Here is a 15689-nt window from a genome sequence, read left to right as displayed (position 1 = left end):
TAGCTGTCATGCAGCTGTTACAGGAGGCACTATAGACAGCTGCAATCCACAGGGCCCTGGGCTGGAACCCGGAGTAGAGGGCGGGCCCGGGTTCCCCCTAAACCTCCCAAATCCTGATCAGACACAGGAGGAGCTGACCCAGACTGTGGGGAAGATCACTGAGGTGACCAAATCAGCCATATAAGCGCAGGACCCACCAAGGTAGAGGAGGAACTTTGTCACACCACCAATGGAGACAAGGACTTCAGAGTCAAGTCTGATATGGATGACAATACTGTCACACCAAGCTTGGCATCTGAAGCTGAATCGCCCAGGATGGCATAGTGCTCTGCAAAGGTATGCACAGATGTCCAGGTAACTATTCTGCACATTTCTGACATAGGGATACCCTTGGAGAAGGCAATGGGTGAGGAGACCAACCTCATGGAATGCGTGCATACTGAAGGTGGGGGTGCTAAACTATGCAATTGGTAACAGAGTTTAATACAGTCAGAAACCCAATTTGAGAGCTTCTGAGCTGAGATTGCTGTACCTTTTGACCTATCTGCAATGGAGAGGAAGAGTCTTGGAGATTTTCTAAAAGTCATTGTTCTGTCCAAATAGAAGGCCAAGGCTCTACATACACTTGATGTGAGGACGGTTTCCATGTTATCCTCATGAGGTTTGGGATGAAATGCTGGAAGCTGAGTAAGTTGATTCATATGAAATGCAGAAGTCACTTTAGGAATGAACTCTGGATGTGGTGTGAGTGTCACCTTATCAAGAAAAACACAGTAAAAGGGGGATGCGCCATCAAAGCTGCTATCTTCCCTATCCTTCTGGCAGAAGTGACGGCAATGAGGAATGCAATCTTCATGGAAAGTTGAGTTAGTGAACAAGTGGCCATGGGTTCAAATAGCGTCTAGTCAGTCCTTTTAACACTAGATTGAGGTCTCACTGGGGTGTGGGGGACTGAGTTGAGGGAAGAGGTTTGCTATGCCCTTAAAAAAGCTCTTCGTAGTTCAGAGGGAGAAGACTGAGTAGCCTTTTACCTGTTAGTGCAAGATTGCAATTGCTGCTAGATGAACTGTCAGTAAGCTAATAGAGAGACACAATTTCTTAAAAGGTAGACTACACAGGTAGTCTAGGACCACCAGTAAAGTGGCTGCAGTAGGGGTGATCCCCTTGGGCTGGCACCTGATCTGGAACCTCTTCCATTTCTGAAGGTAGGTATGATGAGTAGTGCCCTTTCTAATGTGTAATAGTGCCTCCTGTACCTCCTTGGAGCAAGATGTTTCTATGTGCTGGAACCATGAAGAAGCCACACTTTGAGTCACAGGATCCGCAGATTGGGATGGAGAGTGCATTCCTTATTCTGCAACAGCAGACAAGGAGTGATTGGGAGAGTCATCGGTGGACATAATGCCAGCTGCGACAGATAAGGGTACCACGTCTGCCTGAGCCAGGTGGGGGCAATCAGAATCATGTTTGCTTTTTTCCTTTTTATTTTTGACAGGACTTTCAGTAATAGAGGGAATGGGGGAAAGACGTAAAGATGTCCCTTCTCCCAAGGAATGAGAAGAGCATCTCCCATGGAGTGTCATCCGACCCTGGCCCTGGAGCAGTACTGTGGACATATCTTGTTCTGGTGAGTAGCAAACAAGTCTATTACTGTTGTGTATTCCACGTAGGTAGGAAATTAATATTAGGCTGTTTTGGGAGATGGACTAGTTCCATAGTTTTAGTGTTTCTACACACAAGGAATGAGATTTGGCACTTTCCTGTTGGTTTATGTAGAACATGCAGGCCATACTGTCTGTTATGACCTTCATGTGCGCGTCCTTGATCAGTGGGAGGAAGCGGTACCATGGCTGCCCACACCATGGAGGTTGAGGGTTGGGTGAGCGATATGCCTGGTGCTCATGGTGAAATTGGGTCTCATATAGTGGGTAAGATGAGCGGTGGGAACCCAAGTGCTCTATCTCACTATCCGACTCCAATGAGGAGAAAGGTGGGGTGTGGCATGGAGATGTCATTGAGTCCAATGCTCTGGGAGAACTTGGCACTGGAACCCCAGTACTGAGTAGAGGTGAATCCGGTACATCGAACACCAAGAGATCTGTTGTGCACTGGAAATCCACTATGTGGATGTCGTTGTTAATGGCGATTATAGGTGCCAAGAGGTTTGTACTGATGAAGTTGGAGATGCGGACCTAGTCATACTGTCTGTCAGTGCACTGGGGTTGGTGCCGGTGCTGATTCCTGCGCCGACACAGCCTTCCCCGGGGTGGATCTTTCATGTCTTTCATGCCTCCCACAGTACCGGTATTTCTTTGCCTGTGCCCACTGGGTCTTTGGCAGACTGACTTTCTCTGTTGACTCAGTATCGCGCATGTCCTGGGTACCAACTTTAGGCAGCTTCAACACCATCGGTACTGATCACATCGATGGAGCCGGAGACCATTTCTGGCTCGATTGGGACTCGCTACAGGGACTCTTAGACCTTTTCTTAGCAGTCTTGATTAAGTGGCTCGTCTCCTTGGGATCACACAGATCTTCGACATAGAAGGTTGCAATGATAACTCTTGCCAGGACTCTGGCAGCTGAAGGGCCAACCCCATGAGCCAGAGTTTGATCCTTAACCCTCTGTCTTTCCTGGACCTGGGTTTTAACTGCTGGCACCAACCACACTTTTGTGGAATGTGCTTTTCTCGCAGGCAGTGAACGCACTGTGAGTGTCTGTCCATCACTTGGATGGATTCTTTGCAGCTAAGGCACTTCTTGAAGCCTGGATAGCCAGGCACATCCTTGTCCAGGAGGGGAGGCGAACCCTTTCTTCTTTTTGCTTTTTTGGCATGGCCAACAAAAAACAAACAAAGAAAAAAGCTTCAAGGGAAGCTAAAATTTTGAAAACTAAAGGGAATTAACAATCCATGGAGAGCTCTTAGCTCCATCTCTAACCAGGGGTGGTTGAGAAGGAACTGAGGAGGGAATGCCCAGGCACGCTGGCTAACCTCGTGTTAGGCAGGGAGATGCGTGGGCAGGACTGACTGCTATTGAAATTCTCCAATCAGCAGCACAGGGGCGCAGACACACCTACAGTGGAGCGCCCTAGGGATACCACTCAAAGAACTATTCCTTAGGCTTACACCATAAATTACTGTCAATGATCACTGCTATCTACTGTGTATTACCTATTATCTCCCAGCTTCGCCTTTGAGAGCTTACTCGTATAACCTCAGGCCACAAGCCTGCAGACCTTAGCTGTATGCCCAGCAGAAGTCCAACTGTTATTATGTGCATGTGTGTTTGCAGGATTGGAGCTTTAATGGCACCTTCGTATGCGTTCTGTATGGGCTCTATACGTATGTGAACATTACAGGTTAGCTGTATTTTTACACACATTTGAGTACTGACTTATTGAACTTTCACTGTTATTTATATATTAGGGGTCAAATCCTAGCCCCAGTGAAGTCTATGGGAGCTTTGCCATTGATTCCAATGGGGACAGGATTTCAGCCTATAGTGTTACCTTTGCAGTACACTTTGTACTGTTCCAGCTGAATAGAACATGTTTGAACTACTTACCCATTTGACTCCAGAGTGTATTTCTCACACCCATCCCTTCCCTTCTACAACAAACGGGTATTCCGGCTAGTGAGAGAGGACATGAGTCTGTAAGACGGAGAGCTTGGTGTGTAGGAGATTAGCAAACAGCTGCTGAGAGCATCTGGGCTCAGTGAGGTGGCCCCTTTTACTCGCTAATGAATGGAATGAGTCCACTCAAACGCACCAGTAAGGTGACATTGCTGGAAGTTACCTTTCCCCCGTTCTCTCCGCTGCAGTAAGCCCTTGGGTCCCACTGCTTCTTTCCCTGCATGTCTGAACATAGGTCCTCCTCCTCCTCCTCCTCCTCCTCCAAAATATCTGACAGGTCAGAGCTGCGGCTGTGCTCAGCAAGCAGATTCAGCTGCCGTTTTCCTGCTTCTGCTATTTTCTCTTCCTGCTATTGAAAAGAAAAACCTCTGATGTATAACTCAGACCTCTGAGCCAGGCTCACCATTTCAGGAAGGTACCAAGCTGCACTTCGCCTTCTGCCTAAGGATAGCAACCCTAAGGATGGCAGGAGACGAGAGCAGAATGGAGATAGAGAACAACTTATGTAGGCAAAAGGAAAAATCATCCAGAGTGTCGTATCTGCGGGGGAAGAACTGGGATCCTATACATTGCACAGAACTCTGCATGATGCACTCGCAGCTCTGGGGTTCAAAACCAATGGCCCCTTAGGCAGAAATTCTCCCAGGGTAACACAAACCTCTCTTTTGACTTTGGGCACCATCAGAGAAGAGTCTCCTCGGGAAGTTTCTTTCATCAGTTTCTTTCCAGGGGACACTCTTAGGAATTCCTGAACAGAGTTTCCAGTCCTATCTGAGTCTCTGTAACAGTCCACACCCAGCCCAGCCTGGTGGGTGGAGAGCTGAGGCTCTGGACTCAAGCACTGCTCATCTGCCTTCCTCTCTCTGTCAATGGTTGACTCTTTCAACTGCTCCTCCACAAAGCACGTGTGGCAGGTCTCCAGGGGCATCTTCACATCACCGCTTTCTAGCTCAGGTCCGTTGCTTACAGAGAGCTCCTCCTGAAAAAAGAAACTGTTTTGGTCAGGGAGATGAAGCTTCACGGTATCGGCTGCATGATTACTTCTCAATCCTAGGCCCGGGATCACACATTACCTAACTCTGCATCTTTGCGGAACAAGGGTGATGGAGAAATGCTTTTGCAGCCATCAGGGATTGTGAGGAGGGAGACACAGACAACCTTGAGATTTCACTTTGCAGTGATTTTTGCTGCTACTAAAAGTTGGGTCCCCTGTCTATAGCCAGTCATAGTGCAGGCAGGGTTAAGGGAGGCTTCCCCTACTCAGCCCTGCCAAGGCACTCTAGTTATACCCAGCTCTGGCAGTGCAATGCACCCCCGTCTTGACTTGCAGCAAAACCTGCTGCTTTAGTCCTGGGCTCCTCACACAGCTCTGCCCCTCAACCCTGCTTGCCAGCCCCCATCTCTTTCCCCTCTATTTCAATCCTTTGCACCCTTCAGTGCAAACTACAGACCGTGACTAACACAGTGGTGGATTTGGGGTGTGAAACATCCATTCATGGTTAAGATGAAAGCAATCCCCCTGGATTAAACCCCTTCAGCCCATGTGGCACGTAAGTACAGGAGCAGAGTTTAATGCGGCGCCTTTCTGCTTTGCATTGGAAACACTCCCTGCTGCAGGTGACGCTGCAGCAAGTTCCTTCCAGCTTTTTGTTACTGAGGTTGGCATTACATGGGAGGTGACCTCACCCACTGCTAGTGACTGACTGTTTCTGTTTTTAAGATGCAGGCTGACAGCAAAGGCAGAAAGTAGACTGGGCTTATGGAAGAGAAGAAACTGGGATCAGTACATAGGCCAATATTTTGATGGGCACCACTGGGCCATCCTGGTAACTACGCTTCTCAGCCTGCACTAATGCCGCAGTCTATCCCAAAGGAAAAGCCTAAAGAGTTGCCCTAAGTGTCAAAGAGACAAAGGTTCTCCTCCACAGTTGTGACTGGCACAACACAGGTTAACAGGCCTCCTCTGCCCCGTGCCTGCTGCCTGAATTCCTCAGACCCCCAGCCACCATCCCTCACAGAGTGCTCTGCACCCCTGAATGGCTGATTATCACTCCTTGATAGACCTGTCCCCCCAGGGCCTGTCTACATTACAATCAGAGACGGGACTGCACCACGTGGAGACATATCTGAGCTAGCTCTGACCTAGTTAGCTCAAGTATGAATAGCAATGACACCACGGTAGCATGGGTGGCAGCGTGGGCTGTACAAGCCTGCCCAGGACTCTAGGCATGTGGACTCAAGTCGCCAGCTGCTGCTGCTGCAGCTTCACTCCTACTGTTATTCCATTTAGCTAGACCAAAGCTAGCCTCTGACTACTGTGTAGACAGATTCCCCGAGACCAGTGACTTCAGACTGCTTAGTGCTGTGGGAACCCCCACTCCTGATCGGCTACCATCCCTGCAGATATTCTGCAGGCTGCCTGTACAGACTGCCTCTGTATCCTTGCCTGCCCACCCTGCCCAGCACAGCTCCCAGCAACAAATCCCGCAGGGTGCAGAAGCCTGCACCGATAAGAGATGGCTGGATGGTGAATGCCGTACAAACACCATCATCACCACCTATAAGAATAATGACGATGGTGCCTTTTCCATCACCCACATTTCCTATCTCCTGCCTCTTGGGTGCAGCCCTCTGATCTGCTGGTGCACATGCAGCTGAGCAATGAGGTTCATTTGTCCCCTCCTGTTCTGTGCACACACCAAAGCAGGCAAGACTCTCCTGTTATTCTGCCACCAGCGTGAGGACTACACAGTCTCAAAGACAGTGTGTCACCTGACAAGGAGAAAAAGGGCACTGTGTCATTTCCCTGTACATTCTCTCTGCTCCCCCCAACGAGGTCTGTTTCCCTTCCCCTTTTCCAGTGTCTTAGAATTCACGACACTTTTCAGACGAGGATTCCCAGGCACTCACCGTCCCCTGTGCCTGGATGTCTTCACCAGGGCCCTTCAACGCTGCTGCCCTCAACGGCTCGGGTTCTTCGCCCACTCCCGCAGGCTGCGGAAGGGAAGTCAGACATTGCTCATCTCTTACAGTGTCTGAAACTAGGGATGATGTGCCCAACACTTGCACCGAGGAAACCCGGGGAGAGGAGAGGTGCAGGTGTGGGAAGATCTTCCCTGGCAGACAATTCACTGAGCTGTCACAGCTGGGAGTGGTGTGGGCAGTGAATTTGGCATCCGAACTGTCAGTGGAATACTTCTGTGGAGGGAAGAGCGGAGCTGTGCAGTGTGTAACTGGCATTCGCTTGGGATGAGAGCCCTTGGGTTCCCCACAGATCAGTCTGGAAGGAAGACTGGTAGAAACAACAGCCTGTGATAGTGAGGAATATCTGGAAGCTTTCAGCAATGCTGAGGGGATTTGGGCTGGCACTGAATCAGCGGATTCTCCATACAGAGACATAGTTCTCACAGAGACCTCCCGGCACACCTGGAACATCTGCAGCTGGGACAGCTCCACGAGGACACTGCCAGCAGTTGGAGATGCAACTTCCATCACCTGCAACAGAGAAACAGGAAGAGTCTCTTTTTTGTGCACAGGTAACAGCTTCCAGTAGCATGTGGAGACATACCTGAGCTAGCTCTGACCTAGTTAGCTCAAGTATCGACAGCAATGACACCATGGTAGCCTGGGCAGCAGCATGGGCTGAAAAGCGTGCTCAGACCTTAGGCATGTGGACTCAAGCAGCCAGCTTCCAACCCTACTGTCCTTCTATCACTTTTCAAAGCTCCTGGCAATTGAGCGGTAACAAGAAACTGCAACTGTCCAGCCCTTCTGCAGATGGAGATGAGGCAAGTCACAGCAGACAGAGAAAAGAGAACAAGTCACCCCAGCAAGAATCCAAGTCTCCAACTGACTGCAGCCCCACACAGGACTCCTTGGGCTGCCCCAGGACAAAGGCCCAGTCCCAAAGAAGGGGAGAAGGAGTAGATGGCTGTGGGAAGCCCTTGCTGGCAAAACCAGAATTGGGAAAATGCTCTGTTAAAAGCAGCAACGAGAGCCAATGAACCCTCTCCAATTTTAGCACATCCACATGGCATTAGCTGTTAAGATTTTCTCTTTTGCCCAGATTTAGTTACCTTCAATTGCATGAGAAATGTGGATATTTTACAAGCTAGAACTACAATCTTCCCTCTTCCCAGTCCCTCCCCCATCTGAGTCCTCAGAACCAAGTGCTGACTCTTCTTGTTTCTAATACTGGCATCATTTCCAGCTAAGCCACCTGGCTGCTGCTTCCCTCTCTCCCAAGCTCTGACAGTCTTCCAGGCTCCTTGGCTTTGGCCTGGGGAATGGAAAAGACGCCACTGCAAACAACATTCTCTCTTTCCTATCCAAACTGTGTTGTGCTGCGCACTTTTCCTGGTTGCTGTGTTTCACCCTAAAGGGGTACAGCTACACTGCACAGACCTACCGCAATGGGACTCAGAGCCTGGGTCAAAAGACGTGTGGAGCTCATGCTATGAAGCAGAAAACAGCAGCGTAGTCATTCGGGCTCCTGCTGGGCTCTGAAACCCAGTGAGAGGGGAGGGTTTTGGAGCCTGGGCTCCAGCCCAATCCCGAATGTCTACACTGGTAGTTTTAGCCCTGTAGAGTGAACCCTGCAAGCCCCATTCATTAACCAGGGCTCTGAGGCTCACTGCCACAGGTTTTCTTGCAATGTAAATGTACTCGAGACAGCTGCGTTTCCCACAGGTACAGTATGTTGCAGGTCAGTTTCAGCTTGTAATGTTCTAAGGGATTCTCTGCAAGCAGGTACTGGAGTGTGGAGCGTTCATACCCCACTCTCCTTTCCTGCTTCTAAGGTAGAGGGTGAGTTCCCTCACCAAGGGCTTGAAATATGCATCTGACACCTACTAGCACAAAAACTTTCAAAAGTACCTAAGTGACCTGCGTGCTTGAGGGACAGATTTTGAAAAGGACTTAGGCACCTGAAGATTCAGACAAGTGCCTAATGAGATTTTTAAAAGAGCCTATGTAGGTTCGGTGCCTAACCTGTAACCAATGGGAATTAGGAACCTAATCTGCTTAGATGGTTTGGAAAATTTGCCTATGTGCCAATCTGCATCTTTAGATGCCTAAATAGCTTTGAAAATCTGGCCCTAAATCATTTTTGGAAATGACACTTAGGCTCCTAAATCCATTAAGCTCAATTTTCAAAAGTGGCTTGGACAATTAAGGCACTTAGAGCCAGACCCACAAAGGGACTTAGACACCTCCCTCTCTCTTTAGGCACATCAGTCCACCAATGAGATGCTTCTGACATTCTCAAAACCACAGCTCAGCTGCATCCTACCCCTGTAGGCATCTACGTACCCTCAGCGGCTCCACTTCTGCTGGTCGGCATCAAGACGCCCACGCACTGACGCTGCCCCACAGTTGGTGAGCTCCTTGTACTCCTTGCTCATGCCGATGCCCAAGTAGTGCCAAAGCAGGATTTTCCAGCTAGACATTACCCCACGTATGTCACCAGAAGGGTCTAATTGAGCAGGTGTGCTCAGAGCACGGATCAGATCTCACCCATTAGATGACCAGGGATGAGCAGTGCGATAATTTTTCATGGGTGTGTGTCTCCACCTAGCAGTTAGGAATGAGGGGCAACATCTACAGGAGAAGGAGTGAGACCCACCCTGTATAACCAGGGGGTCAGGGCGTGCAACAATGATGTGGAGACCTCAGTTCTAGTCCTTGTTCCAGTGAATAGTTAATTATTGATACAAAGTGGAACAACTTCAACAGGCAAAATCGAGAGCTCCCTGCCCCTGAATACCCAATAGTCCAGTGGATAGGGCTTCCCGAGTGATGTAAGAGCCCTGGATTAAAGTCTCCCTCCACATCAGGCAGAGCAGCTCTCCCAGACCTCAGGGGACCTGGGCTATAGGCTACCATGCGGTAGGTTTCTCTCTGGCTTTTCATTAGTATCTCCTGCTAGAGCACGGATGACCTGGCTGAGATGCCTAACTCCAGGAGAGGGTCACTGCTGAGTCCTGAACGGAGAGATGCACCTCTTCCCTGCTCAACAGTCAGGTGCCTAGAGGCCCTCATTAGTGCTAGTTAGTGCAGCCTTGCAGGAGCCCTAGACATCATTAGCAGTGTGAACCACAGGCTGTGAACCAGAATCATCAATATTTGGCAGAATAGCGACGCACTAAGTGTCAGCTAACCAGGTAAGCACAGTCTTGACCGGAGAAGATGGTACAAGAACACCTAGAGTTCTCAAGTAACTACATAAACACATTTGTAAGAGGTGATACAGGACCACACCGACCCTGCATAAAGATAAGGAGGGGATGACAGATAATGGATGAGGATGTTTTGCTGGAACTAGCAGGTACAAAGAGAAGGGTGGTAACTAACTACATCCAGAGTGTAACTCATCTCTTGTTATGCTGATTGTCCTTTGTGACAGGCATCCATGTGTTAGTGTCCCTGTAGCTCCTATGGGGCATTAGGACCCTGCTTTGCTGATGACAAACCTGGCCAAGCGCCTTCACCACCGAACTGAGCTTGTGGCCTTTCTTGTGGATAACATCGAAGTCTGCTGAATCCGCATGCAGCACTGTCTGCTAGCGCAGCTGAGACAGGCGCTCCAGGAACGGCAGCACTAGCTGCATTAACAACTCTGCAGCACCAGCAACGCTCCGCGGCATGAACAACATGCCTCTGCATTTCACTCCTGGCTAGGGTACTGGCATCTGCGGCTCCCTTCCAGGACCCGTTCTGCCAGGCGCGGTGCAAACTGATACCAAAAAGATGGTTCCTGCTGCAAAGAGCTTACATTCTAGCTCTAATACAAGAGACAGACCCCCGAGGGAGCACAAGAAAATCACATCTGGCAACCTTATTGGCAGGGATCTCACAATAGCAGCTGCCCTATCTGCTGTCAAGGTTTCTTTAGGTGTCACGGCAAAGGAGAGTTTTAAGGGGGGATCTGAAAGATGACGGTCAGGTGGCTTTGTGGACGTTCACAGGAAGCTCCCTCCACAGGTGAAGGGCAGCCTGGGATAAAGCATGAAGATTTATTTGACAACATAATGAGCGAGTGACAGAGGCTGGCGTTATTGGCAGAGCAGAGGTGCAAGCTGACATCTCAGCAGTGTCTGAGTGACAATAGATAGCATGGAGATAAGACGGGGGAGAATCTGTGAACTGGCTTGAAAGTGAAGCTGAGTCGGTTGTGTTTGACATGATGGAGAATGAAGGGGAACAGTGGAAAGATGCACAGAAAGGGGTGATGTGCTCAAAATGATGAGCTAGTTACATTTTTTTGGCAGTGGAATTTTGGATGATATGTGGAGCAAGGTGGCATTTGTCAAGGCCAGAGAAGAGGAGAGTGCATCCGTCAAGACATGAGATGATGAGACTCAGAATGAGGCCTTCAGCTGTGTGGATAGAGAGGAAAGACCAGACTTTAGAGATGTTAGACTGAAGACTTGCAGCATTTAGACAAAGCCCTACCAAGAGAGCCGAGTCAAACATGGCACCCAAGTTATGAGCCTGAGTGACAGGGAAGATGGTGGTGGTGTCCATGGCGACGAAGAAAGATGGGAAGGGGGAAGGTTTTTGGGGGAAAGATGAAGAACTCGGCGTTGGCCTTAATCTGGCATCTGAACATTCACCAGGAGATGCCAGAGGCAGGCCCAGATTTTGGCCTGGACTCAAGGAGTCAGGTCTGAGGCAGAAAGTTCCTCCTGGCTGCTATTTGGCAGTGGCAGGATCTTCAATACTCCATTCTCTACCAGGTTGTTACAATGCGTTGTGGGCATCTCACTACTCTGTTAACCCCTCCTCTATAGACAACAGTGCTGGCATTCACCAGCCAGCTTCAGCGGTGTTACTGAGCATTCTCAGTACGTGTGAGCATGCTCAGTGCAAGCCAAGTGTGATGGTGCAGCTGCCCCCACTGGCAGAAAAGGCGTTAAAAGCAGCCCTAGGTAGGCTGCACCGGAGCAGCCGATCAGAGAAAGTCTGAAAGGAGCAGCCAGTCTGGACCAAGCAGGCCCATATAAAAAGAGAGCTGCAGGGCAGAGGAAGGCAGTTCTCTGCTGGGAGCCCAGGGAGGAAGGACTGTGTCTTTGGAAGGATGAGAGAACTGCCAGAACCCTGGACAGAGAGCGCTCCTGGCTGGCTACTAGGGCTTGCAGGCTGAGACCCTGAGGTAAGGGCAGAAGAGGGTGCTGGAGACACATGGGAAGTGGCCTCAGGGCATTGGACTGCAGTTGCCACTGAGGGAAGTGGCTGGATAGAGATTGGACAGAGATTGCAGGTCCCCTAGAAGTGGAGGGAGGACAATGTGTGGCAGTGTCGCTGAAGGGGACACCATGGTCCTTAGAGAGACATGGGTTCTAGAGCAGGAGTGACAGCAGTGAAGGACCACCAGAAGAGGCCGAACTACTACACAGAGCTAATTCCCAAGACAACCAACAGGAGGCGCCAGAGCGGTGAGCGCACCTCATCACACCAAGCAGCAAATCAGGAGGGGGCACGTATCCCTCCATGTCTCCCCCACACCTCGCCTCTGAATATGTTGTCGTGGATGTGTCTGAAAACACCAAACGCGTAACTGGGAATTTTCAGCTAACTAGCTATTCCCTGCATGCGCCGTACTAATGACGTCCGCACAGAATGTCTTTTTGCAGCTGATATTTCAGCTCTAAGCTCTTTGGAGTAGAGACCTTGTCTTCCTTCGTGTTTGCACATCACGAACATGACAGGGACTCCCTCACTTCTGATGGGGGAAACCGAGCACCACTGCAACAGCAAATTAGCATCATCCATGTGACTTCACTGAACCATATGGGGCCTCTAAAATAACATACCCACTCTCCCCTTCAATATCCCCATCCCACATCCCTCTGCACCCCAGTATCCAGCCTGTGACTGCATGTATATTACCTTCTGTCCATCGGCATACACAGCATAGCCAGTAACTCGGACCCCATTCGATGAGCCTTCTGCATCAATGGTGACAGGTAGCCAACTGATAACCAGAATGCCTGCTGAGGGGCCAGGCTCTGCTTGGACATCAAGTGGTGCATCAGGAGTTCCTAGGAGAGAGCAATACAATTTTCCCTTGTATTTGTCATGAAGTGGCATAATTGCCAAAGTAAATCCAAGTAAGTAGTGGAAGGAAGGAAGTGAAGCTCTCTCACCCGAAAGCTACAAGAGCAGAAATCAATGGAGTGGTTCATCTGCAGACTTGGGGAAAGACAGAGCGAATCAGAGCAGTGAAAATGCAATGCTTTTGCTTTGTTAATTTCCCCATGTGGAAATCAGGCTTTCGATGTAAATGTAGATGAGGGTGAAGTGAAGTGATTCCTGCAGCCTGGTGCGTGTATTTAACGATGACACATGTCACCTCTCCACACTACACACTTCACTGGAGGTGGACATTTGCTATTTTCACTCAGCAACTTGCGGCAAGAAAAGTTTATCTTGTAAAACTAAAACAAGAAAATGTTAAAACCAAATGACAAAGCAGCTTAGGTCTGTCTACACCTGGAGCTGGGGCTCTGACGTACATGGGCTAGCTCTCATCAAGCTAGGGTGACAAAAATAGAGAGTAGCGGCATCGGCATGAGCTGTGGGACGGGCTAGCCACCCCGGGTACGTAGTGCCTCTGATGGGCAGCCACTTGGGGTGGGTAGCCCTCTCACTGCTCCTGCTACATTCTGCTTTTAGCATGGGAACTCAAGGAAAGCTAGTGAGGCTAAGTCTTCTCAAACTGGGAATCACAGCCCCAGCGCCAAGTGTTACTCTTTGGAAATCAGAGAAACCACCTAGTAAAACTGCATTGTTTGTCCCTCTCCGTCCCCAGTACCTGCTAAGGGAGTAGTGAACTGTATCGCTGCTGATTTCTGCTCACGCCTCTCCTGGGACAACTCCCAGAGCACCCTGGGGGGCCGGGCCTCCACCTTGGCAACGTACTGAGTGCTAGGGCGCAGGCTGTGGAAAGTGTACCAGTAGACACCTGGCTTTGTGGTATCACACTCTTCCTCATTGAGGTACACTGCATGAACGTAGTTGCTGTTGCATGGTAGCCAGGTAACCTCTGCTGTGGTCGCTGTCATGCTTCTGATTTTCAGCAGCGTTGGTGCTATGCAGAAATCTTGCCCTACACAGAAAGTGCACCGCAGCTTATCGGAGCTTCCTCGCTCTGTCACACTTTGCACAGAGATGCGATAGGTTTTCAGCTCCAAGTCCAGCTTCTCGATCACAGCTTTCATTTGAGAGCCACTCTTCACATTCTGGCATAACTCTGCATCCACATAGACGTTATAGCTCTGTATGTCTGCACTGCCAACTGGCAAAAGTGGTGGCTCCCAGCCTACAACTATGCCGCTGGTGAGCTGTTTGATCACAGTCAGCTTTCTCGGGTAAGGCACTGCTGTGTGATTGACAGGCTCCTCTTGGTCTTCTGGTCTGCTAGGCAATGGACTGACACTGGCCTCGTCAGCAGAGTGATCACTTCTCTCTCCACTGCTAGTACTTGCACCGACAAAGCTCCTCTCGTGGTGCGAGCTCTGGGTGAGATCATTTACCTCTGGAGGCAGAAAGGTCATGAGGTCATCATCTGAAACTCGTTCAACAAAATTGGAGGGGACCAGCCCTCTCCTGCCATCCATTAGCTCCCCTAGATGAGAAACAGGAAACCCGTTATCACCACACCTGCCCTTCAGGCTCCAAACCTGGCAGTGGTAGAGAGAAAAGGGAGCAGAATCCCAGGTCAATCATTATCCCAAAGTAATCAGAAGAGAGAAGCCCTGTCAGGCCCTAGTGAGCACAGCACTCTGCCGGGAAAGGACTGCCCTCCATTTCCTCGCACTTTGTCCCATCTGGTTCTAAATGTCCCACAGGATGGGGTCTCCACTACTTCCCTTGGCGAGTATTTCACAGCCTACGGACTAGGAAGGATTTCTAGATAGACTAAGCTTCCTTTCCTTTTATTCCATCTAGTCACACTCCTTTTACTACCTTAAACCATCTTCTCCAGCCTTTCCAATCCAATATCTATATCAGTTGGGGCATGGGGAGGAATCTCTGTATAAGAGGATTTGTACAAGAACCCACAGAGTAAAAGAATTCATAACCTAGGGCAGTGCAGAAGGAGAAAAACAGTTACTAACCTTCCAGTGTAGGTGTGCACAGGCCATGTGCACTGTTGCTGGAAATTTTTCTTCCCAATGATATCCATCAGGTCATCTCTGGTGCCCCCTTGAGTGATGCCTACATGGTGCAATATATAGGAACCTACCACCCTCTCAGTTCTTTCTTGACAGCAACTCCAACAGAGAGGTAGGACGACGGGTTTGGGAATGGACATGAACAACATTTCTCGAAGAACAGTTACAGAAAAGTTAGTAACCGTCTTTTCTTCTTGGAGTGTTTGCTCAAGTCCATTCCAATGTGGGCAATTCCCAAGCAATTGGTCAGGTGTTGGGATCAGAGTTTCACTGACAAGCAGACTAGCACCACTTGACCAAAGCCTGCATCATCTCTAGCCTGCTGAGTGATGGCGTAGTGTGAGGCAAAATTGTGGATCAGCAGCCAGGTCACATTCTTTAGATGTCCTGGATTGGAAGGTGTAGGCCTCCTTCTGTAGTTCTAATTCTTCCTGTGGCTATAATCTTGCCTCTACTGAGGATGCTGTGGAGGATAGTGATGGCCCATAGGTTGGGGTGCATAATGTTTCCGAGCCGGGGCTGGGGTTTTTAAAGTAGCCCTTGAGTGCTTTAGAATATGGAGATTAGCATCAGTCTGCTCCAAGAAAAGGGAGTTCCGGGTAGGTACTAAATAGTCTGTTGGACTTCATAGGATAGTCTTGAGGACTGAAGCCAGGAGCTCCGCCTCATGACCACTGCTGAGGCCATGAATCAGGTTGCCAAGTCTGCCGTGCCCAATGCAGTTTGGAGGGATGCTTTGACCACCACCTTACCCTTCTCTACGAGGGCCAAGAATTTAGTCCTGGAGTCCAAAGGTAACAGTTCCTTAAATTTTGTCATGGCCGACCACACATTAAAATCATAGTGGCCCAAGAGGGCTTGATAATTGGCTATTTT

General features: G+C 49.6%; 1 protein-coding gene across 17 annotated transcripts in view; it reads right to left on the bottom strand.

Annotated features, from left to right (window-relative positions):
* TSPOAP1 (TSPO associated protein 1) overlaps positions 1-15689 on the bottom strand; it is a 161570-nt gene that overhangs the window by 35722 nt on the left and 110159 nt on the right. For 13 of the 17 annotated variants that reach the window (XR_007770337.1, XR_007770338.1, XM_050928880.1 and 10 more), the window contains 5 exons: positions 13451-14263; positions 12526-12677; positions 6547-7131; positions 4295-4615; positions 3800-3985 (listed from right to left, as the gene is read on the bottom strand). Coding sequence is in view for 15 of the 17 variants with exons in the window: in XM_050928880.1 (XP_050784837.1) it covers positions 3800-3985; positions 4295-4615; positions 6547-7131; positions 12526-12677; positions 13451-14263 (2057 nt within the window). In the remaining 2 variants the exon portion in view is untranslated. The remainder of the gene's footprint in view (positions 1-3799; positions 3986-4294; positions 4616-6546; positions 7132-12525; positions 12678-13450; positions 14264-15689) is intronic. The other 4 variants (XM_050928891.1, XM_050928895.1, XM_050928882.1 and 1 more) reach the window with 3 other exon arrangements.

Source organism: Gopherus flavomarginatus, chromosome 19 (genome assembly GCF_025201925.1).
Source record: "Gopherus flavomarginatus isolate rGopFla2 chromosome 19, rGopFla2.mat.asm, whole genome shotgun sequence".
NCBI lineage: Eukaryota > Metazoa > Chordata > Testudines > Testudinidae > Gopherus > Gopherus flavomarginatus.
This window is presented reverse-complemented; position numbering and strand designations above follow the sequence as displayed.